Genomic DNA, 22,312 nt, shown 5'->3' on the forward strand with positions numbered 1-22,312 from the left:
TGTGTTCTCTGACATTGAAAAAGTCACTTACACTCACTGTTCTTCAGTTTACTTGTCTGCAAAGTGCTCAGTGTTACAGCATCCCCAGGTTGCCAGGAGGAGCAATTGCAGACAAAGTCCTGCTTGGCCCCTAGAGCCCCAGGATGGAACACACTCAATGCAGACAGAATGTTTGGATAATTATATTGCCAAGAATTTTGTTAACAAGCCTCTACTGAGCTTGTGCAAATAATGGTTTTCAGAAGCTAACAACTTGGCCAAGTCTGGATGGATTTTCACTGGAACAGCAAAATGCAATTGTCTAACTCCTTGGTGACACCCTCCCCTGCTTCCCCCCCCCCCCCCCCCCCAACAGGGCCAAGTTTCAATCTCTATTTCAATAGATGAAGGTGCTAGAGCTTATCAAGAAAAATGTTTGTAAGACTTTTTTTTAACATGAGCAAAACCAATTTATTTTCCCTAATTTAATTCTTGCAAATAACAGAATTCTTTCTGCTGAAACTTTCTTAAAATTTCAGCCTGTGACAGAACCCCAGCATGGAAAATTTCAGCCTGAATGGTTGAAGTTTGGTAGTTATAAGCAACTGAAAATGAGGTCTCATAATGGAAAGTGTCAGGCAGTCTTAACTCTAAGTGTTGCTGTCAGTCTTCTCTGTAATGACTTGGCCTGTTCATACTTAGAGCTGAGTGAATAATTGATTTCTTTGGTTCAGTGGCTGATCTGAAAAATAAAAAAGTAGGTTTGTTTTGAACCAAAACTGATTTTTTTTCCCCAGTTTTCCTCACTGAAATAAAACAAAAGACAAAAAAAAAATTGCTTGGCTCTAGGGGAATGTTTAAATGTCTGTCTGGAATGAAATTTTCTAAATAAAAGGTTGATTTGAAATGATATGTTTGAAATGGTTCATTTCCGAAGTGTCAAAATGTTTTGTTTTGACATTTCAAAAAAAAAAAAATCCAGATGAAAGTATTCGGTGAATTGATCCAAATTTGCAAGTTTCAGTGCCCTCAAAGATGTATTTTTCAGCAAACTTACTATTTGCCCCAAAAAAGTCCCTGTTTCTATTTATCTTGCTTGAAGAAGCCTTAGTGCTTCATTTCCCATCTATTTCTGACAAGTGGGCACTATTTCTGATGGGGAAAATAGGGAAGGACTTTTTCTGACTCCTTTCTCTTGAGTCTCTGCCTCTACTGTTTCTGTTTGTTTTCCTCACCTCCATGCCCTTATCACTCCCCCTCTATCTCCTCCTTTCCTTTGGCACCCTCATCTTGCTACTTTTCTCTCCACCGCCATTTGTCCACAGAGATCTCAGAGAGGGTAAGCACCTGTAAATGGGCCAGTCAGCAGCTTTATAACCACCTTAGTGCAGGGATCGGCAGCCTTTCAGAAGTGGTGTGCCGAGTCTTCATTTATTCACTCTAATTTAAGGTTTCATGTGCCAGTAATACATTTTAACGTTTTTAGAAGGTCTCTTTCTATAAGTCTATACTATATAACTAAACTATTGTATGTAAAGTAAATAAGGTTTTTAAAATGCTTAAGAAGCTTTATTTAAAATTAAATTAAAATGCTGAGCCCGCCCAGACCGGTGGCCAGGACCTGGGTGGTGTGAGTGCCACTGAAAATCAGCTCACGTGCTGCCTTCGGCACACGTGACATAGATTGCCTACCCCTGCCTTAGTGGAATGAAAAAAGTGTATTTGAACATAGGGCATAGTGGGTAATTTTAGCCTGACAATGCGGGGCACTGAATTCTTCTGCTCAGCAAAATACCAGGTACCTCATAGTGACGGTCCCAAGGAGATGAATGTGGTATAAAAATCAAGATAATTAGATATATTGGAAGTAGATCGGCGGGATGATATAGGGGTATTTTCACTGTCTTTCTGCCTCAACCTTGTCCTAAAGGGACACGGATGAGAGGATAGTTGAGTCTTCATCCCTGTTCCAGTCCTGTCCAGAGACTGCCAAATTCAATGAATCTTCTCTGGTTTGGTTTGGTTTGGTTTGGTTTGGTTTGGTTTTTATTGGGATTTTTTGCCAACGCTCAACAGACAAGCGGCAGGTAAAAAAAAAAAAAAAAAAAAAGGTTCAAAGACACCTTTAAAGCCAACATGAAGGAGTGCAATATTGACAAACTCATGGGAAACCCAAGCGCTCGACAGACCAAAATGGAAAAGGACATGGTGACAAGGATCCCAGTATTTCGAGATCCAACGGAGAAACGGGAAAGGAGGAAAGAACGTGCCACACCCAGACTCAGCAATCCAGAAATGTCCCTTCCATTGGGAAATGTCTGCCCCAGTTGCGACAAGATCTGTGGATCCTGGATCGGTCTCATTAGCTACCTGTGGATCCACCAGTGATAACTGGCTTTCATTTTATGAAAGACAATCATCTGCAAACTCCAAGAGATCACCAATGGGGATTCCAAGGAATCAGGGCGGTAAGGGAAGAGTGAGAATATTGCAGAAACCCCTTTATTCGTCTCTTTTACTCCTTCAGATTCACTCTTCATCCATTTAGTCCATTGATCATTGATTTTCTCTGGTGTGGATTACTTTCAGATATGCATGAAGTCCTAACCTCTTCCAACAAGTCAAGATACTTTGGGAGAACTTAAAAGCCCCAGGGTAGATTCATTCATTATCTTAACATTGTGTTCCAAGTGTTGCCCAGAGTCGGGTGAAAAAAACTTTAAATCTGATTCTTAGATCCTTTTTATTTTTCTCGCTTATGTAGTAAACAAAAGGTTGTAGTATGTCGTTTTTGTGATTCAAATTAGAAGAATACTTCAAATCAGCTGAACTTTATTTCTCTGGATTTTTTCCAAGCTAGCTTTGTATTGCTTCACATCATGTTTCCAACTTTGTCTTCTAAGAAAATTCTGTTTTCACATGTTTTGAAATCTGCCTAGTATATGAAAAACAAAAATATTTTCAAGATGAACTGGTGTGACATAATGTCACATACAGTCAAATAGTGGTAGGAATTGAGAATCATAGTTCCTCTGTTATATCTCAGTCTAAATGTAGTAATGTGCACATGTAAAATAACTTTCTTTTCAGACTCCACCAAGTTATTCCTGGTTATAAATGAACCTACATTAAATTTAATTTTCCCCTCAACGGTTATTTTTTTAAACGTTAGGTTTAACTGGCATTTAGCACTATATTAACAAATACTTTTTCAAGAGCTAGTATGAACAAGTAAATAAGTACTATGAGAGCAAAATAAATTTCAAGCATATTTAGAGGGTGGTGTGAAGAATAGCTGTATATTGATTCTGAACATGCAAGAGAGAGATGTGAACATCAACATGTCTGGTGTCCAGGACAAGGAACAGCCTACAGCGTGTTTCCCAGAGGGCCTGTCATACTAAAAGTGTAGGGAGGAGCATGCATAAAGGGCTTGTAATATTAGAAATAACACATGGAAAACTTTAAAAAAAGAAAAAAAATAGTCAGAAATAAAACTGAGGTTTTTATATGATAAGCTTTGAAGACCCATAACTTTGTTTAAAATATTATTAGCAGTAGTAAGAAATATTTTATTAGCATGTGGTTTAAAAAAGACAAAAATGTTTGGCCCCGGTGCATACGCTAACCTATCTTATTTTGTCGTTTGAATGTTTTTTCTTGTTGAGTATTTCTTTTTTGGTGGTTGGAGAATGAGGTTGGCTGCAAAGACCTTCTGAACTCTTTACAAAGTAATCTGTACTTCATTGTGTCTTTTTGAAGAAAATATATTTGGCACATATGGAAAATATCAGAATTTCAATTCTTATCAGTGTAGACTTCCTTTCTGGGTTCACTTTTCTTGAAGTATGAGTCTTTAAATTACAGCAGAAAGCTATTACTCAGAATAAACTGACTGATCTATTAACATAAGCTTAGATAACCAGGGTTAAGGGGGGAGAAGAGAAGGGGATAGAAGCATTTGCATCCCATTCCAAAATCTTCCTGGCTTCAATGGTTAAAGTGCTCCTTTTTTTTTGTTTAAGAAAGAGTAGAGGTAACTTGCTGTGGTAGTGCATGCCCAGTAAAGTATCTGGGTTCTCATATCCCTTCGTTTTGGCAAATTAAAAAATTCAGGGTTTAGTCTCCCTGCGGTTACACTGAGCTCTCTCCGTTAGCATTAACATACCCAGGACAAAGAGATAAGGAAGCACTAGTGTGCACTTCACTAACTCCTCAGCTGGAAGTGGTGTTCTGTGCAGCAAAGCAGCTTGAGCATAGTGAGCCAGTGCATCAGCAGGAAGACAAGACTGACACAGCTGGAATTAGAGAGAAGAGAGAGATGAGACCAGGGGAGAGGTAACTGGCGCAGAGAATCAGCACATTCTGTCAGTCACAGATGCCTGGTCTACACTATGACTTTAATTCGGATTTAGCAGAGTTAAATCGAATTAACCCTGCACCCGTCCACACAACGAAGCCATTTATTTCGAAATAAAGGGCTCTTTAAATCGATTTCTGTACTCCACCCCGACAAGCGGAGTAGCGCCAAAATCGATTTTGTCATTTCGAATTAGGGTTAGTGTGGCCACAATTTGATGGTATTGGCCTCTGGGAGCTATCCCACAGTGCACCATTGTGACCGCTCTGGACAGCAATCTGAACTCAGATGCACTGGCCAGGTAGACAGGAAAAACCCCGCGAGCATTTGAATTTCATTTCCTGTTTGCCCAGTGTGGAGAGCACAGGTGACCAGAGATAGCTCATCAGCACAGGTAACCATGCAGGCCGATAATCGAAAAAGAGCACTAGCATGGACCGTACGGGAGGTACTGGATCTGATCGCTATATAGGGAGAGGATTCAGTGCTAGCAGAACTTCGTTCAAAAAGACGAAATGCCAAAACTTTTGAAAAAATCTCCAAGGGCATGATGGAGAGAGGCCACAATAGGGACTCAGATCAGAGCCGCGTGAAAGTCAAGGAGCTCAGACAAGCCTATCAAAAAACAAAGGAGACAAATGGTCGCTCCGGGTCAGAGCCGCGGACATGCCACTTCTACGACGAGCTGCATGCAGTTCTAGGGGGGGCCGCCACCACTACCCCCCCTCTGACCGTGGATTCTGAGGTGGGAATAATCTCATCAGCTACACCTGAGGATTCTGCGGACGGGGAAGAGGAGGAGGAGGAGGACGAGCTTGCAGAGAGCACCCAGCACTCCGTTCTCCCCAACAGCCAGGATCTTTTTCTCAGCTTGACTGAAGTACCCTCCCAACCCAGTATCCAAGACCATGACCCCATGGAAGGGACCTCAGGTGAGTTTACCTTTTAAAATATAAAACTTGTTTTAAAAGCAAGGGTTTTTAATGATTACTATGCCCTGAGGACTTGGGATGCATTCGCAGCCAGTACAGCTACTGGAAAAGTCTGTTAACGTGTCTGGGGATGGAGCGGAAATCCTCCAGGGACATCTCCATGAAGCTCTCCTGGAGGGACTCCAAAAGCCTTGCCACAAGGTTTCTGGGCAGTGCAGCCTTATTCCGTCCTCCGTGGTAGGACACTTGACGGCGCCATGCTTGCAGCAAGTAATCTGGTATCATTCCATGACAAAGCCTGGCAGCGTATGGTCCCGGTGTTTGCTGGCATTCAAGCAACATCCGTTCTTTATCTTGCTGTGTAATCCTCAGGAGAGTGATATCGCTCATGGGGACAGAGGTGGCCGTTCCTACTGGGCTGTTTGCCTGTGGCTGAAAAGAAATCCTTCCCTGCAGTTAGCCAAGCGTGGGGGGGGGGAGAATTGGCCCAGAGCTTTTCGCGTTTGGCTAGCAGGGATCTTCCCTGATACCAGCCACGCGGTGGGGGGAGGGGTAAAGCGATCATCCCAGAGAATTCATGGCGGGGTGGGGGGTGTTAGTTTGATTCCTGCAGGGATCTTCCCTGATACCAGCCACGCGGTGGCCTTTTCCTTCCCGCCGATCCTCCTCCCAAACCCCACCCGGGTTCCCTCCCTCTTTTTATAATCTATTAATAAAGAATAAATTATTTTTAAACGATAGTGACTTTATTTGGTTTGAAAGCAAGCTGGGGGAAGGGGGAGGGTGGGTTCCTTACAGAGAATGAGTCAATAAAGGGGGCGGGTTTTCATGAAGGAGATACAAACAGATATTTCACACTGTAGCCTGGCCAGTCATGAAACTGGTTTTCAAAGCTTCTCTGATGCACAGCGCTTCCTGGTGTGCTCTTCTAATCGCCCTGGTGTCTGGCTGCGCGTAATCAGCAGCCAGGCGATTTGCCTCAGCCTCCCACCCCGCCATAAAGGTCTCCCCCTTACTTTCACAGAGATTGGGGAGCACACAGCAAGCAGAAATAACAATGGGGAGATTGGTTTGGCTGAGGTCTGAGCGAGTCAGTAACGATCGCCAGCGACCTTTTAAATGGCCAAATGCACATTCTACCACCATTCTGCACTTGCTCAACCTGTAGTTGAACAGCTCCTGACTCCTGTCCAGGCTGCCTGTGTATGGCTTCATGAGCCATGGCATTAAGGGGTAGGCTGGGTCCCCAAGAATAACTATTGGCATTTCAACATCCCCAACAGTTAGTTATTTTCTGGTCCGGAAAGTAAGTCCCTTGCTGCAGCCCTTTAAACAGAGTAGTGTTCCTGAAGATGCGAGTGTCATGAACCCTTCCCGGCCAGCCCACGCTGATGTTGGTGAAACATCCCTTGTGATCCACCAGTGCTTGCAGCACCATTGAAAAGTACCCCTTGCGGTTTATGTACTGGGTACCCTGGTGCTCCGGTGCCAAGATAGGGATATGGGTTCCATCTATCGCCCCACCACAGTTAGGGAATCCCATTGCAGCAAAGCCATCCACTATGACCTGCACATTTCCCAGAGTCACTACCTTTGGTAGCAGCAGCTCAGTGATTGCTTTGGCTACTTGCATCACAGCAGCCCCCACAGTAGATTTGCCCATTCCAAATTGATTCCCGACTGACCGGTAGCTGTCTGGAGTTGCAAGCTTCCACAGGGCTATCGCCACTCGCTTCTCAACTATGAGGGCTGCTCTCATCTTGGTATTCTGGCGTTTCAGGGCAGGGGAAAGCAAGTCACAAAGTTCCATGAAAGTGCCCTTACGCATGCTAAAGCTCCGCAGCCACTGGGAATCATCCCACACCTGCAACACTATGCGGTCCCACCAGTCTGTGCTTGTTTCCCGGGCCCAGAATTGGCGTTCCATGGATAGAACCTGCCCCCATTAACAACATGATCTCCAAAGCACCGGGGCCCGTGGTTTGAGAGAATTCTGTGTCCGTGTCCATGTCCTCATCACGCTTGTCGCTGCACTGCCGCTGCCGCCTCCTTGCCTCATTTTTCTGGTCCTGGCTCAGCATAAACTCCACGAGAATGCGCGAGGTGTTTATAATGTTCATGACTGCTGTCTTGAGCTGAGCGGGCTGCATGCTTGCCGTGGTATGGAGTCTGCAGTGTTCACCCAGGAAAAAAGGCGCGAAATGGTTGTCTGCCGTCCGTTGCTTTTTTTCATGTAGGGAGGGAGGGAGGGGTAAGACTGTACCCAGAACCACCTGCGACAATGTTTTTTGTCCCATCAGGCACTGGGATCTCAACCCAGAATTCCAATGGGCCGGGAGACTGCGGGAGCTATGGGATAGCTACCCACAGTGCAACGCTCCAGAAATCGACGCTAGCCCCGGTACATGGACGCACACCGCCGAATTAATGTGCTTAGTGTGGCCGCATACATTCGACTTTATACAATCTGTTTCCCAAATTCGAATTAGATAAATTCAGATTAATCCCGTAGTGTAGACATACCCAGAGACTTACCAGTGTCTCTTAAACAGGTTCGGACATGGTGAACTGACAGCTGCGATAGGGAAGCCAAAAATCACCTAACTTCTGCTACACAGGAAAACTAAATTGGGAGAGAGGAGAAATCACAGGAGAAGGAAGGGGAAGGGTTTCTTTGGCATTTCAGCATTTCCAGATTACTTCTATTTTTTCTAATATTTTTGTCAACTTCCCGTGTTAGCATGACATCATGATGTCACCAGTGTTGCCACATTATGGTGCAGAGTCAGTCACAAAGATATTTTGAAACATTTCCAGTGTCCTGCGTGGCCAGTTTTCGGGGCACAGGACAGAGTCATCAGAATCAGGGCCATTCTATGGAAAATCAAGCAGAGGGGCAACCACTTTTAGTGAGTATTCAAAGCAATTAGCAACTTCAGCAGTGGTGTTCCTTCTTCCTTCTCTCTGAGGGTGACAATGCCATATAGAAAATCAAGACTCTCCTGGCCTCTCAGTCAGTTTTGCAAACTGAGCCAGGACTTTGGCTGTCCTAGCTCTTTTATGCTCCTGTGGTCGCTCGGTGCACACGTTGGCACCGGTTCTGCCGATCTGAATTTCAAGTGGAAGAGATCTGGTTTTGCCACAAAGGAGGAGCTCAGTAAAGCATCAGACAATGCAAAGACTACAGGCAGCAACTCTGCATTGTTTGGCTCATCTTCTGTCTGCACCTCATAGCCTCAGAAAAGGGGTAGAGAATAAGAATGAGTTGGAGCAATAGAGGAGGAGGGAGAAAAGAGCCTGTAAATTGAAAGTGGGTAGAGGGAATGGCAGGGAGGGCAAAAGCCTAGAACAGTGGTTTTCAACCTATGGTTCATGCCCTCCTGGGGGTCTGCAGACTGTCTAAGGGGTTCTGCAAAAGGTTATTACCAGAAAACAGTGATTTTCCACCTGGGGTCCATGGACACCTGAGGGTCTGCACACTATGTCTAAGATTTACAAAGGAGTCTGCACTGCCATTTGAAATTTTTTAGAGATCTGCAAATGAGAAAAGGTTGAAAATCACTGACCTAGAACAATAAGAACAGTATAAAGAGGAGGGCAGGAAAAGCAGTAAGATTTCAGCAGGGGAGAAAACACAATTGTTATTAAAAGGAACTAGGTTTATGGGCTACTGGTTTGAAAGTATATTAAAGGAGCTGGAGCTAGGGATAAACAGTAAAAGGGGCACAGAATTAAATACTCTTTAAATACTCTAATAGTCTAGCATGGCTTTCCTTTAGTCTAAGAGAGTTCTGTTTTTTCATTCTGAAAAGAGGATGGCTGAGGGAGTTGGGGGAGGAATGAGCACTTACTTCAGTGACAGCCCCGCTACCAAAACCTCACATTCTAAGGTGACCATGTCCTCCCATTTGTGTGTTTGTTTTCTTGTTGCCTTTCGTCTAAATCCTAGGATGTGAGCTCTGTGGAACAGGGAATATCCTTAGGGAGGTGTTTTATACCATCAAATGAGGCACCAAACCCTGTGTGGGGTCTTCAGATGCTACTACGTTAGAAATAAATAATAATACTCAATTTGTCCCTTTGCTAGAACGCCTCCCAACCTATGACTTGTGACCATTTTTCACTCACTTTGAAACTCAGGCCACCCGGCTTTCTCTTCCACCCATTTGATCAAAGAACCAGCTATCAGCATAACCACATTGGGGGGGGGGAGCCCATTTCCACACTGTTGTATAAACCCCTCTCTTCCCCAAGAGAGTTTGCTTCAAGCAGAATCTGGATGTGTTTTGCACCGAATCAAAAGTTTTGAGGTTGGAAATTCTTTGTTCCCATCCCTCTCTTGCCTTTTTTGGGGGAGGCTCTTGACAGCATGGCAGTTTTATGTTGGTTTTGATTAAATATTTTTCCCATTCTTTGCGTCAAGCAGTTTTTAGACACAGCTGGGGTTTGAATGTTGGGGAGATGAAAATAAATCTCTAAGGCCACAGCCTTAGGTGTTGTTTCATGAATTGTTTAACTCAACTAGATATGAGCTTTTCCACAAATTAAAAAACAAAAATCTATCCTATGCCCACAGAGAAAGGGTGTGCTATGGGCTTGGGGATCATCTGGTCAACCACAGAACTTCTGGAACCAGAATATACAGATGAAATAAAAAACATATTTATTAAAGTGTAGAGGAAAACTCGAAGAAATAAAAGTTTAACTATGCAGTCAGCTATTATTTTAGCATGGCACTCTATCACCCCACAGCACCTACAGCTATACTATTGTCATGTGTTTTTGCTTGGCAGTGTTCCTGATACAAAATGAGAGAGATGTATACAGACGGTTTCATTTAGTTGAAAGATTATTATTTATTATCTTTTTAGTGTATATATAAGTCCAAAAGCATCAATCCCAAGCTCTATGCTATTTTAAGAATTTTTTTTAAATGCAAGCCATATAACAAAATAACAAACCCAGGGGCTTCTTCTCATTACAGAACAATAAACCAGCCAACATATTGCTAATAGACAACTAGACTAAGACAAATGTTTAAAGTATGTAAACTATAAAACTTTTAAAGAAATGATGGCACAGCAGCATGGACATGCATAACACAGGTGTTTAGAAAGCTTCCATGGATGAGCGCCATCAGTTTCTGCAAAATATAAACGTTCTTAAAGATAAAATAACCTGAAATTTCTATCCCTTATAATTGTGAGGAGCCGCTTTCAAACATGATGCAAGCAGGAATCAATGCAGTGCTGTTTTCTTAAATCTCATTCAAATAACTCCTGTGCTTCTGCTGCTGCTTATAGCTTTGCCAAGCTCCACCAGAGTGAAGATGGAATAGAGTCTTGTCAGTTTTCACTCCAGCCATTCAGAACAATGTTGGATTTGACTCTGCTGCTATTTGGTAAAGACACTGAGAAGGAGGATTTAAAAACTAAAGTAACAGATCACATCCAGTCATGCAGCAATCTCTGAGGTTGAATGGGGAAAGTGAGAGAATGCTCCTACTAGCAGCCAGAGAAGCTTGGAGGGGCTTCAAATCTTTTAGCTAGTATCTGATACAAAAGTGGGAATTCTGAGCAGGGTCAACACCCTAGTTCACCACCTTTACCTTTCCTATCAGTTAAGATAGGGAGTTGGATTCTCACCTTGGAGTTGTCCCGGAACGCATTCCCCACTTCCCCCCTCCTTCACATTGGTCTTTGGATAGTAGGTTTAATCTCTGGCTTATTGGTGTCTGGTAAAATGTCCAGGCATTACATGTGAGAGGATGGGAGTGAGCACATGGTTTATTTAGTGAGAGACTGATGTGATAAATTATACAAGTACTTTATTGAGAGGTGTGAGAGAGGGGGATTTTGGTGAGAAGAAGAAAGAGGAGGAAAATTCGGAAGAAAATGTATGTAAAGAGAGAACGATAGAAGGGGGATAGATGGAGAGAGAAAGAAAAGAGGAAGCACACTGAAGACAACTCAGAAAAAATATAACCCATTGTAAGAAAGCAAATGGGGATGGGGGGGAGTCAATGAGTAAGACCAGGATGTGAGAGTCTATTATAAATGAGAGCCATTGTAAATCACATTTGTAAATAGAAAGTGTGTTGACAATGTTGGCATTAAGTACATTATGTAATAAGTATGGCCCTACCAAATTCACGGTCCCTTTTGGTCATCTTTACAGTCATAGGATTTTAAAAATCGTAAATTTCATTATTTCAGCTATTTAAATCTGAAATTTCATGGTGTTGTAATTGTAGGGAGCCTGACCCAAAAAGGAGTTGTGGGGTGGAGGGGTCGCAAGTTTATTGTAGGGGGGTGGTTAGGGTACTTCTACCCTTCTGCGATGCTGCTGGAGAGTGGTGGCTACAGGCAGGAACCCAGCTCTGAAAGCAGAGCCACTGCCAGCAGCAGTGCAGAAGTAAGGATGGCATGGTATGGTCTTGCCACCCTTCTGCGCTGCTGCCCACAGAGCTGGGCCCTGAGTCAGAAGCCACCACTGTCTGGCCGCCCAGTTCTGAAGGAAGCAGCACAGAAGTAATGGTGGCATGGTATGGTATTGCCACCCTTACTTCTGTGCTGCTGCTGCTGCTGGGGTAATGCCTTCAGAGCTGGGCATCTGACCAACAGCCACCACTCTCCAGCTGCCCAGCTCTGAAATCAGCGCAGAAGTAAAGGTAGCAATACTGCTACCCCCTAAAATAACCTTGTGACCCCCCCCCTCCCCCGCAACTCCCTTTTTAGTCAGGCCCCCCAATTTGAAAAACAATGGTCTCCCTGTGAAATCTGTATAGTATAGGGTAAAAGCACACAAAAGATTTCAAGGTGGAGAGACCAGATTTCACAGTCTATGACGTGTTTTTCATGGCCATGAAATTGATAGGGCCCTAGTAATAAGTAGTGCCAAGCGGTGCTATTCCTTTACATTACAGGAAACAGCTTTGGAGAGACTTGGTGGTGGGATGGAATGCACATAGTAGCCCTGGCTACTAGATTTAATCATTGGGCTAGTAGGTATTGAGAAAATTTTCAAGCCTAGCTCACTAGTAAAGGGAATGAGATCTAGGTTTCTTTGAATCACACTGAGATTATTATGGGTGAAACCTGAAGGCAACTCTGCTCAGACATTTAATAACTTGAATGTGTTAGCATTTTAAACTTAACTAATAAAACTGCTGTTAATGTAATGATGTAATATAATTTTTGGTCACCTGAAAAAGTATTTCTATTTTCAATGAAATTTTAGTTCAGGTTTTGCTAGTAACACAGGTTTGAGTAGCAGCCGTGTTAGTCTGTATCCGCAAAAAGAAGAACAGGAGTACTTGTGGCACCTTAGAGACTAACAAATTTATTAGAGCATAAGCTTTCGTGGACTACAGCCCACTTCTTCGGATGCATATAGAATGGAACATATATTGAGGAGATATATATACACACATACAGAGAGCATAAACAGGTGGGAGTTGTCTTACCAACTCTGAGAGGCCAATTAATTAAGAGAAAAAAAAAACTTTTGAAGTGATAATCAAGATAGCCCGGTACAGACAGTTTGATAAGAAGTGTGAGCATACTTACAAGGGGAGATAGAATCAATGTTTGTAATGGCTCAGCCATTCCCAGTCCTTATTCAAACCGGAGTTGATTGTGTCTAGTTTGCATATCAATTCTAGCTCAGCAGTCTCTCGTTGTACTGTGTTGTCGTCTCTCTGTATTGGGTTATCTTGATTATCACTTCAAAAGTTTTTTTTCTCTTAATTAATTGGCCTCTCAGAGGCTGCTTAAATTTATTCAGTTTATGTAAAAACATCCACAGCCTTATATAAAGCACTTCGGGGGGGAGGGGGAATTGGTTTTGGTTTTTTTAATTTTAATTTTTAATTGTTTGTAAAATGGCGTTTAATACAATACTTGCCTAGATAGCAGGAGCATTGTGAAGCTGTTTGTGAGATGTGTTGACAGCATCCAATGTAAGATACTGTGGATAATTAAACAAAAAAAAAAAAGAGTAAGTGACTTAGGAGTCTAATTCTCATTGTGATTGAGAGTTTTGCACTTCTAATTGTCAAATTTCTAAAGGTCTTTAGGCACCTAAAGATGCAGATGGGCGGCTAGTGAGATTCTTATTAATTTCAATGGGAGTAAGGCACCTAAGTGCTTTTTGGAAATCCCACTAGACCCCTAAATATGTTTAAAAATCTGGTCTAAATCCCTTTTGCAAATGGGGCTTAGAAGCCTAAATTATTCAGGCACTTCTCAAATTTTTACTCTGTGCCCCTGATTCAGCATGTGCTTAAGTCCCATGGACTTAAAGTTAAGCATGCTTTGCTAAATTGGGAACCTTGGACGTGCAAAGTATGGGCCAGATCCTGCAACTGGATCTGCAAATGTGGATCCCTGTGCCCATCAGTTACAGGATCTAGCCCTATGAATGTTGTTGTTGTTAACATCATTAAAATTATTGGTTCCTGTACTGCAATATGCTGAATGCTCTCAACTTCTATTGAATTGCCATGGCATCTCTGACTATTATTGCACATTATTGCTGTTTAAGATGCTGTTTTCCTTTTAGAATTCTCTTAACAATGCACACTCAATATCCTTTCTCTGATTTGGTGGCCACTTGTTCAACACTCTAGAATATTTGTGTTCTTGCAATTTGGAATTTTTATGCATACAGATTCTTCTGACTAGTCCTCTCCACTTAGGAATTTCTATCTCATTGGATTTTGTGGAATCATTTAAGTATAGAACAGAAACAAGAAACTTTAATGTTTTTGTTTGATGAGTTTTAGTTAATTCTGACTAGTAAAATTCATAGCATAAAACCTTTGTTATGAAAAAGATGTTTAGGCTGTTCTTGTTTCTTTGAGTGACCTGGTAGTTGGAGATGTTACTCAATGACTCTATTAGGGTTATAGGATTTTAGTAGCAAAGCGTTTGATAATTTTATTGAGAAAGTAGGGATAATAAGCCTTCTTAAAAGGCAAACACAAGAAGAATCATGAATTGTTCATAAATGTTATGTAGACATCCTGCTCACTGCAGTGGTAAATAAGTAAAAACTGACTTCAATTAGTAGAGCCTCGATCTTGATAAATATGTTTTTTGTTGTTTTAATTTAATTGAGTGTATGCATCACGAACTGTACCTTGTGGTTTCTATTTAGAAGATAGTTCATGAAATTACATTAAATTGTTTAGATGCTTTACTTAAAGTCTTGAGTCATGGAGGAAAACTTTTAGTTCTGAACTCTGAACTGGTATTAAATAGGGATAGCCATGGGACTCTAAAAAATATAATACCTTTCAAAAAGGTTAGTTTCAGATAAACGGGGGAATCCTGCACACAGTACAATGCCCCTCAAACTCAAGCAAAGTGTGTGTGAGAGCAAGCTCAGGGCTGATTAGAGCAGTGATTCTCAACCAGGGGTCCAAGGCCCCCTGAGGGGCCGTAAGCAGGTTTCCGGCAAGCCACCAAGCAGGGCCAGCATTAGACTCGCAGGGGCCCAGGGCAGAAGGTTGAAGCCCTGCTGCATGGATTGAAGCCCAGGATCAGAGCCCTGCTACCCGCAACTGAAGCCGAACCCTGAGCAACGTAGCTTCATGGGGGGCCCCGGTGGCCTGAGACTCTAGGGAATTGCCCTGCTTGCTACCCCCTAACACTGGCCCTGGCTTTTATATGCAGAAAACCAGTTATTGTGGCACAGTTGGGCTGTGGAGTTTTTATAGCATGTTGTGGGGGCCTCAGAAAGAAAAAGGTTGAGAACCCCTGGATTAGAGAGCTCGAGGCTTGCTCCTGCCAAGACAATACTTAGCTGGTGCACATCCAGTTTGACCTAAGTTCCATGCAATTCTGAAAATAGGCTCAGGCATATATGCAAGGCCTCAGCCACTAGCCTCCCCATTGGTGTGTACGTGTCTTACTCTTGTGACAGCCTCCTCCACCTTTGAAAACTGCACTTGCACATACTCTTACAATTTTATGTTTCTGCCTGGCCAAACATTCAAAAATTGGGGCATTATCATTAGCCAATTATAGTTTAAATCGGAGCTTGAGGAGTATTCTAAATTCTTGTAAAGCAGTATACTGTTTTATCTCATAGAACTCAACTGATAGGCTTGGACTCAATCCTGCAAGCTTTTAAGCAACTTCTGGGAGAGGCAGGACACCCTCTCCCCTGATTAAAGTAATCAGAGCTGGTGGTAGCCAGCACCTGGCAGGAATGGGCCCTTTGTTTGGAAATTATAAATATGGTCACTGGAGGAATAATTACAAGAATTGTCTTGGAGTAGCCTGTTTATGGAAAAATGGTCTGCAGTATTGTGAAGCAAATACAGTTTGACTCTAAATGAACAGCTCTGCCTTTTGAACCCTTTATTGTGACTTTAACACATTCTGCATCTTATTTAAAAAAAAAAAAAAAAAAAAGTTAAAAACCAGACAAAGAGGCAACAGGAGGCTTTCTGTTCTCTGCCAGTCAGCTTATTGACAGTAGACAGTGGAATGTTTTCTTGTGCTGTGGCTTTGAGTACTTGGCTGCATCCAGGCAGCACCCAAAAGACAAGTTAACAGAGATGTTTTGCATTTTTTTCCTCTGTATTTACAACTGCAGCTGACATGAAAGTATCATAATAATGGTCATGGGAGAGGTTTAGTCTCATGATGGCTATCTATGCCAGCTGAAGTATTCCACTCAGTTAAGAATTGCATCCGGGATATTTATGATGCACTATCTCCAACTTTCATTAGATTTTATTGCATGGGTTGGAATCTGTTAGAAAGCCTGGAGTCAAGAATGTGACATAATCCCATGCAATTAAATGACAGTAGCCATATAGTCGTCCTGTTCAAAAGATATCCAGTGGCCTGGTTTTCATTAGACCCCATTTTACCAGACTTTTGTGGGGGAAGGGTCTGGAACAAGACTTATGTTGTGATTTAGTTTATTCTAATGGGTGGCAAGCCAGCTTTTTGTTCTTGCTATGCCTCTAGTACTGGAGATCCTGTACTGTGTAATGTGAAGTCGGCCTGCTTTGGAATTTTATCTTTCAAAAATAAATCGTAAAATCAGAAGTAATAGGAGCCACAAAAAGAGTCTGGCTGACACAAACCCTTGTGTTCAGTTGATGATATAGCTCTGTGTAATAAGGATATCTTTAAAGGGATACTGTGGAACTCATAAACAAAAGCTGGTGCACACATGCTCTGTGTGCTAATATTCACAAAACAATTTCTTGACTCAGATCAAAATAAATATTTCTGCTTTAAAAGCTCAGGGGAAATGAGAGGTTATCAGGTCTTTCTTTACAGTTTTTTTGAAGCATTGTTTTCACCTCCTAATGTACTTACTTTAAAAGAGGTCTGGAATCCTCATGGTAACATTTTTAAATTGGACACTTATCAAGTTAAATGTGATTTTAAAATATAACTCTAGAATGCTTAGTATTTCTATAACATCTTTCCTCCAAAGATCTCAAAGTGCTTTACAACATAGGTGCTTACAAGGGGGGTGGGGGGAGAGCAGGGAAAGAGAGAATCAGGAAGAATTTTGGTCAATGCAATATTGACCCCTATATGGTACCTGCTATAAAGTTTCTTTTACTACTGAGGAACAAGCATTCTCTACCACTCGGTACCCTGTCACATTAACTGCAGTTTTGTTAATCATGATAGCAAACACAATTATGTAGTGATCCAGTCTGTTGAGAGAAATTTTCTGGGGCCCTACCCTCTCCCATTGCACTTTTACACAGACCTTTTGGAGGCCCCCTGAGCTTGCAGCCCTGGTGCAACTGTTCCCTCTTCTTCTGTCTCCTCCTCCCCTCCTTCCCTCCCACCCCCCAGTCAACCCTGGTAGTGATCACTGTTATCCATTGCAGCTTTTTGGCTCATGTCCTATGTCAATTCCTGCCGCTTAAAACTAAGCCAAGAATTTCCTCCTTTCTTGTAGGCCTGCAAATGAAAAGTAAATTTATACTATTTTGTTTATGAGAATCCCTTGCACCCCAGGATGCCTTCTGAGGAAGGGCAGATGATGTTGCCATTCCCACTATTTTGGGATTTCTGCCAGAGGGAAGGGGAATCAGTGCATCCCCCCACCATGCTGGCTGTGCCCTGTGCCCTGGCTATTACTGCCTGGTTTGGGGACTGTACAAACCACCTACAGCTTCCATCGCCCCAAAACCATGGAGCAGCCAAAACCATTTTCCACCCGTGTACTCCTCCTGTATAATGCTTTTTCCATTACAAAGGCCCTTCACTTACCAGAGGAAACCTGCCTATCTCTGGACTGAATCTGACTGAGAGACTTGGACAAGCCCTCAATACAGAGTATCTTAGTCCCTCAACGACCTCTATTAATATTTTTGTGCTCATCTTTGTTTCTACAGCTTCCTATTATTGAAAAAATAAGGATCATTGCTCAGAAGGTTTATGGAGCTGAGGATATAGAATTGTCTCCTGCAGCACAATCTCAAATCAGTCGTTACAGCAAACAGGTAAAGTGACATCAAAGCACACAATCAGGAACACTGGACTTGATTCTCCACAGCCTTGCAACTTATAGTTATACTTGTGCAAATGGAGTACAAAATGGTTGTAAAATGTTATCACATCAATATGGACCATTTTAGGGCTTGTCTACATGGCAAAGTGCATTGAAGGAGTGTGATTTGTAAAGTGCACTAATGCAATTGACGTTAATTGTTTCAAAGAGGACTATGTTAACATGAACTAAGTGCCTGCGAACTATCAGGGTCTACAAGGGGCAGATAGAGCACAACATAGAATAATAGAAATGTAGGGCTCGAAGTGACCTCGAAATGTCATCAAGTCCAGACCCCTGCACTGTGGCAGGATCAAGTAAACCTAGACCATCCCTGACAGGTGTTTGTCAACTGGTTTTTAAATGCTTCCTATGATGGGAACTCCATGACCTCCCTTGGAAGCATGTTCCAGAGCTTAACTACCCTGAGAGTTAGAATTTTTTTTCCTAATAGCTAACCTAAATCTCCCATACTGCAGATTAAGCCCATTACTTCTTGTCCTATCTTTAGTGGACATGGAGAACAATTGATCACCATCCTCTTTAGAACAGTCCTTACCATATTCGAACAATGTTGTCAGGTTGCCCCTCGGTCTTCTTTTCTCAAGACTAAGTATTCCCCATTTTTTCAACTTTTCCTCATAGGTCAGGTTTTCTAAACCTTTTATCATTTTTGTTGCTGCCCTCCTGAACTCTTTCCAATTTGTCCACATCCTTCCTAAATTGTGATGCCCAGAATGGACACAGTACTCCAGCTGGGGCCTCACCAGTGCCGAGTAGAGCGGGACAGTTACCTCCTGCATCTTACAAACAACATTCCTGTTAATACATCTCAGAATCATACTAGCCTTTTTTGCAGCTGCATCATATTGATGACTCCTATTCAATTTGTGGTCCACTATCACCTCCAGTCCTTTTCAACAGTACTACCGCCTAGCCAGTTATTCCCCATTTTATAGTTGTGCATTAGATTTTCCCTTCCCTAAGTGAAGTAATTTGCATTTGTCTTTATTGAATTTCATCTTGTTGAATTCAGACCAATTCTGCAATTTGTCAAGGTCATTTTGAATTTTAAACCTGTCTTCCAAAGTGCTTGCAATCCCTCCCAACTTGGTGTCATCTGAAAATTTTATAAACATACTCTCTATTCCATTATCCAAGTCATTAATGAAAATTTTGAATAGTACTGGATCTAGGACTGACCCCCGTAGGACCCAACTAGATATGTCCTCCCAGTTTGTTAGAAAACCTTTGATTAACTACTCTTTTACTACAGTCTTTGAACCAGTTGTGCACCCCCCTTACAGTAATTTCATGTAGACCACATTTCCCTAGTTTACTTATGAGAAAGTCTTGCGGAACTGTGTGAAAACCCTTACTAAAATCAAGGTATATCATGTCTAGTCTTCCCCCTTCACTAGGTCAGTAATCCTTTCAAAGAAAAAGATTAAGTTGGTTTGGCATGATTTGTTCTTGACAAATCCATGCTAACTTTTCCTTATAACCCTATTATCCTCCAGATGCTTACAAATTGATTGTTTAGTAATTTGCTCCAGTATCTTTCCACGTATTGAAATTAGAGTGACTGGTCTATAATTCCCCAGGTCTTCCTTGTTCCCCATTTTAAAGATAGATAGTATATGTCAGAATACTTTACAAATCACAGCCCTCTGTTGTGCTTTGCCATCACCATGTAGACATTTCCTTAAGACTCACTTTGCACAAGTGTAAATATCTACACAAAGTGCAAGGTACTGGAGAATTGGGCCAAAAATTGGACAGGTTTGATTTTATATTTGACAGAATATAATAAATTCAACTTTTTTCTTATCTGATACATTCAATATTTGTGTGTATTGATTTTTCAAGCTGGTGTATAAGCCACAGCACATGGATCAATAATCTTTTTTTCAAGATAAATTTCATTTGTACAAACTGTTTCTTCCATGTGGTTAATCACAATCACTTTCCTGTTAAGGCATCAATTACTGCTAGATTGCATATCATAGGTGCTATTTGTACCAAGACTTTTCAGTCATTCTGGTGAAAGGCAGCCTTCTCTCTGTCAAGCATCTCTTTTAAATATCGTGAGTGTGTCTACATGTTTGAAAACTGGGTGCCTTTATTTAATCCTAAAACAGATGATTGAGTAGATGTGTAATAGGTAAAATGCTGCAGGCTAGGGACTTCATTTGCAACTTTAAAAATCAGAATTAGATGTTTTCCTAAAAGATAGGCTCTGGTTCAAACAGGAATTATTTTGGGGAAGTTCTGTGGCCTGAGTTAGTTAGATAGGAGGGCAGACTAGATGATCACAGTGATCCCTTCTTGCCTTGGAATTTGTGACTGTATTAATCTGTGAATAACCTTACAAATAATATTTCTTCCTTCTTTATCTTCTGTCAGGGTTTTGGAAATCTTCCAATTTGCATGGCAAAAACTCACCTGTCCCTCTCCCATCAGTCTGAGAGGAAAGGTGTTCCAACTGGCTTCATTCTTCCTATTAGTGATGTGCGGGCCAGCATCGGAGCTGGGTTCATCTACCCATTAGTAGGAACGGTGAGTGACAAATATTAGACTTGAAATGTATCTTTTCTCTCTTCATAACACAATTGGTCATGCAAGCACATTTCCCTTTTGCTATTCAGAGCAACAGACTATAAGTAGTTATGTGAGTTTTCGTTTGTTATATAAGTGATCCCAGAGAGTTCATGTTCTAAAAATCATTTTATTCTTCTGTGCCTTTTGGCTCCAGGCTAGTAGGACAAGATGGGCTAGTGTAATTCCTCAGTTGGAGTTTCACATTTCACTTGAAAAAGTAGCTCTTGTGTTGGTGTTTTGGACATTTTCAGGTGAGCTTAAGGGAGTTAGGCACCCAAATCACATAGAAAATGAGATTTACAAGCCCAGCTTCCTTAGTTTCCTGAAAATCTCAGCCTGTATCCACAACCTGCTGGATTTAGATGGATGGACTAAAGCGTTTGCATGCGTATTTTTAAGTATTTGCCAGTATCAGCTATTCTACTATGTTTGCATAAAGTATAATATACTAATATAAACCCATCATTGCATTTTTAGGAATAACTTTGTAACTCTGTTCATCATAGAAACATTTTCTTCCTACCCATCCCTTCAAAGTAACAGCTTAGAGTACAAGGCTTATAATACGTAACATTCCACTTTTTCATCTGGTGTACTGTTGTGATTCATAGAAGCTGCTGTCCTTATCGCCAGCCATATTCATTTTGTTTGTGACCGCTTCTGACATCACATGGCACGAGCTATTACTAGTCCTGTAGCTGAATCATGGAATGGTGCTAGAGAAGGGACACAGGCACTACTGCATTTCCGGAGGAGAACACTTGCCTGGTGTTATCTCATCTTCCCAGAACGCAGCATGATTTCCTTACATGGCAGCACACTGGGGAATGGCTGAGAGCATCTAACTTATTGTTTTAAATTCCCTCTGAAACAATCAAATGTTGGAAGCAAGGAAGGAAGTTGTTCCTGAGAAGGAGAGGTCCTGGAGTTCAGGGAACTGTGTCATTAGGACTCACTGGCCTTGGGGATATGCTTTCTATGTACGTGACCAGGGTAAGTGCATTCACCACAAGTGCGGCACAGTAGCTACTAGGATTTTCTAAAAGTGCTGTCAATCATATGGTTGGACCCTTCCATGTACAGCTAATAAATGACACTCATAACATCCGATACTTTGATGAATGAGACTAAACTCGAATTACTGACAATAGAATGAAATAATTAAAAGTTTTCTTCTTACTGCCAAATTCCATCTTGGACTGCACATATACATATGGCCAGGCGGGGAAATGAAAGTCAGATACTGTCTGGTGCCCCTTCAGATTAATGGAAATGCTACTCTTTAGGTTGCCAGAGAAGGATGTGCTGGGGTTGGGCTTAGTAGTGAGGCCTAGTATGCATATTTTAGTGTATACTAGCCATGATTCAGCATAAATCTATGTCTTGTGCAGATTACTGTTAGGCCTAACTGGAGTAATGTGCATGGGGAGGGTTGTCCATGGGTCAGTGGTGGCCAGAATAAGGGCTCAAGTGTGCCTTGTATAGTGTTGGCCCATCTGGGGCAGTTATGCCAGTTTCAAGCCTGGAACCAAAATTTAGGTGGTCATGGAGCAGGTTTTGCATATGTAATTTCCGACTGGACAGACTTTGAAAGGCACATGTGAGCCAGGCACTCTATCTTTAATGAGAGACATAGTGCTCATATGCAGATCTTTTTCATATCAAGGACTGAACAGACAATTTAATGTGTAACCTACAGTACGTCTGTATGTACTTGTAGTCATTCTTTATTATTATGTATTTGTATTCTAACAGAGCCTAAAGACCCCATTGTACACACATAGAGTAAGTGTCCAAAGAGTTATACTCTAAATAGACAGACACTGGATGTAACATACAAGCAGAATGATCACATGATTATATGCAAGAGTCATATTAATTCTACAGTTTCCTCTTTTCTTGT

At 41.8% G+C, this 22,312-nt stretch overlaps 1 protein-coding gene across 5 annotated transcripts in view; it reads left to right on the forward strand.

The window, feature by feature from the left end:
* Window positions 1-22,312, forward strand: part of MTHFD1L (methylenetetrahydrofolate dehydrogenase (NADP+ dependent) 1 like) — a 225,334-nt gene that overhangs the window by 136,202 nt on the left and 66,820 nt on the right. For 4 of the 5 annotated variants that reach the window (XM_008177391.4, XM_008177396.4, XM_065588808.1 and 1 more), the window contains exons 25-26: window positions 17,654-17,761; window positions 20,215-20,367. The exons of the other annotated variant lie outside the window; for it this stretch is intronic. In XM_008177391.4, coding sequence (XP_008175613.2) covers window positions 17,654-17,761; window positions 20,215-20,367 — 261 coding nt within the window. The remainder of the gene's footprint in view (window positions 1-17,653; window positions 17,762-20,214; window positions 20,368-22,312) is intronic. 5 annotated transcript variants of the gene reach the window in all.

The sequence above is a fragment of the Chrysemys picta genome, chromosome 3 (assembly GCF_011386835.1).
Source record: "Chrysemys picta bellii isolate R12L10 chromosome 3, ASM1138683v2, whole genome shotgun sequence".
NCBI lineage: Eukaryota > Metazoa > Chordata > Testudines > Emydidae > Chrysemys > Chrysemys picta.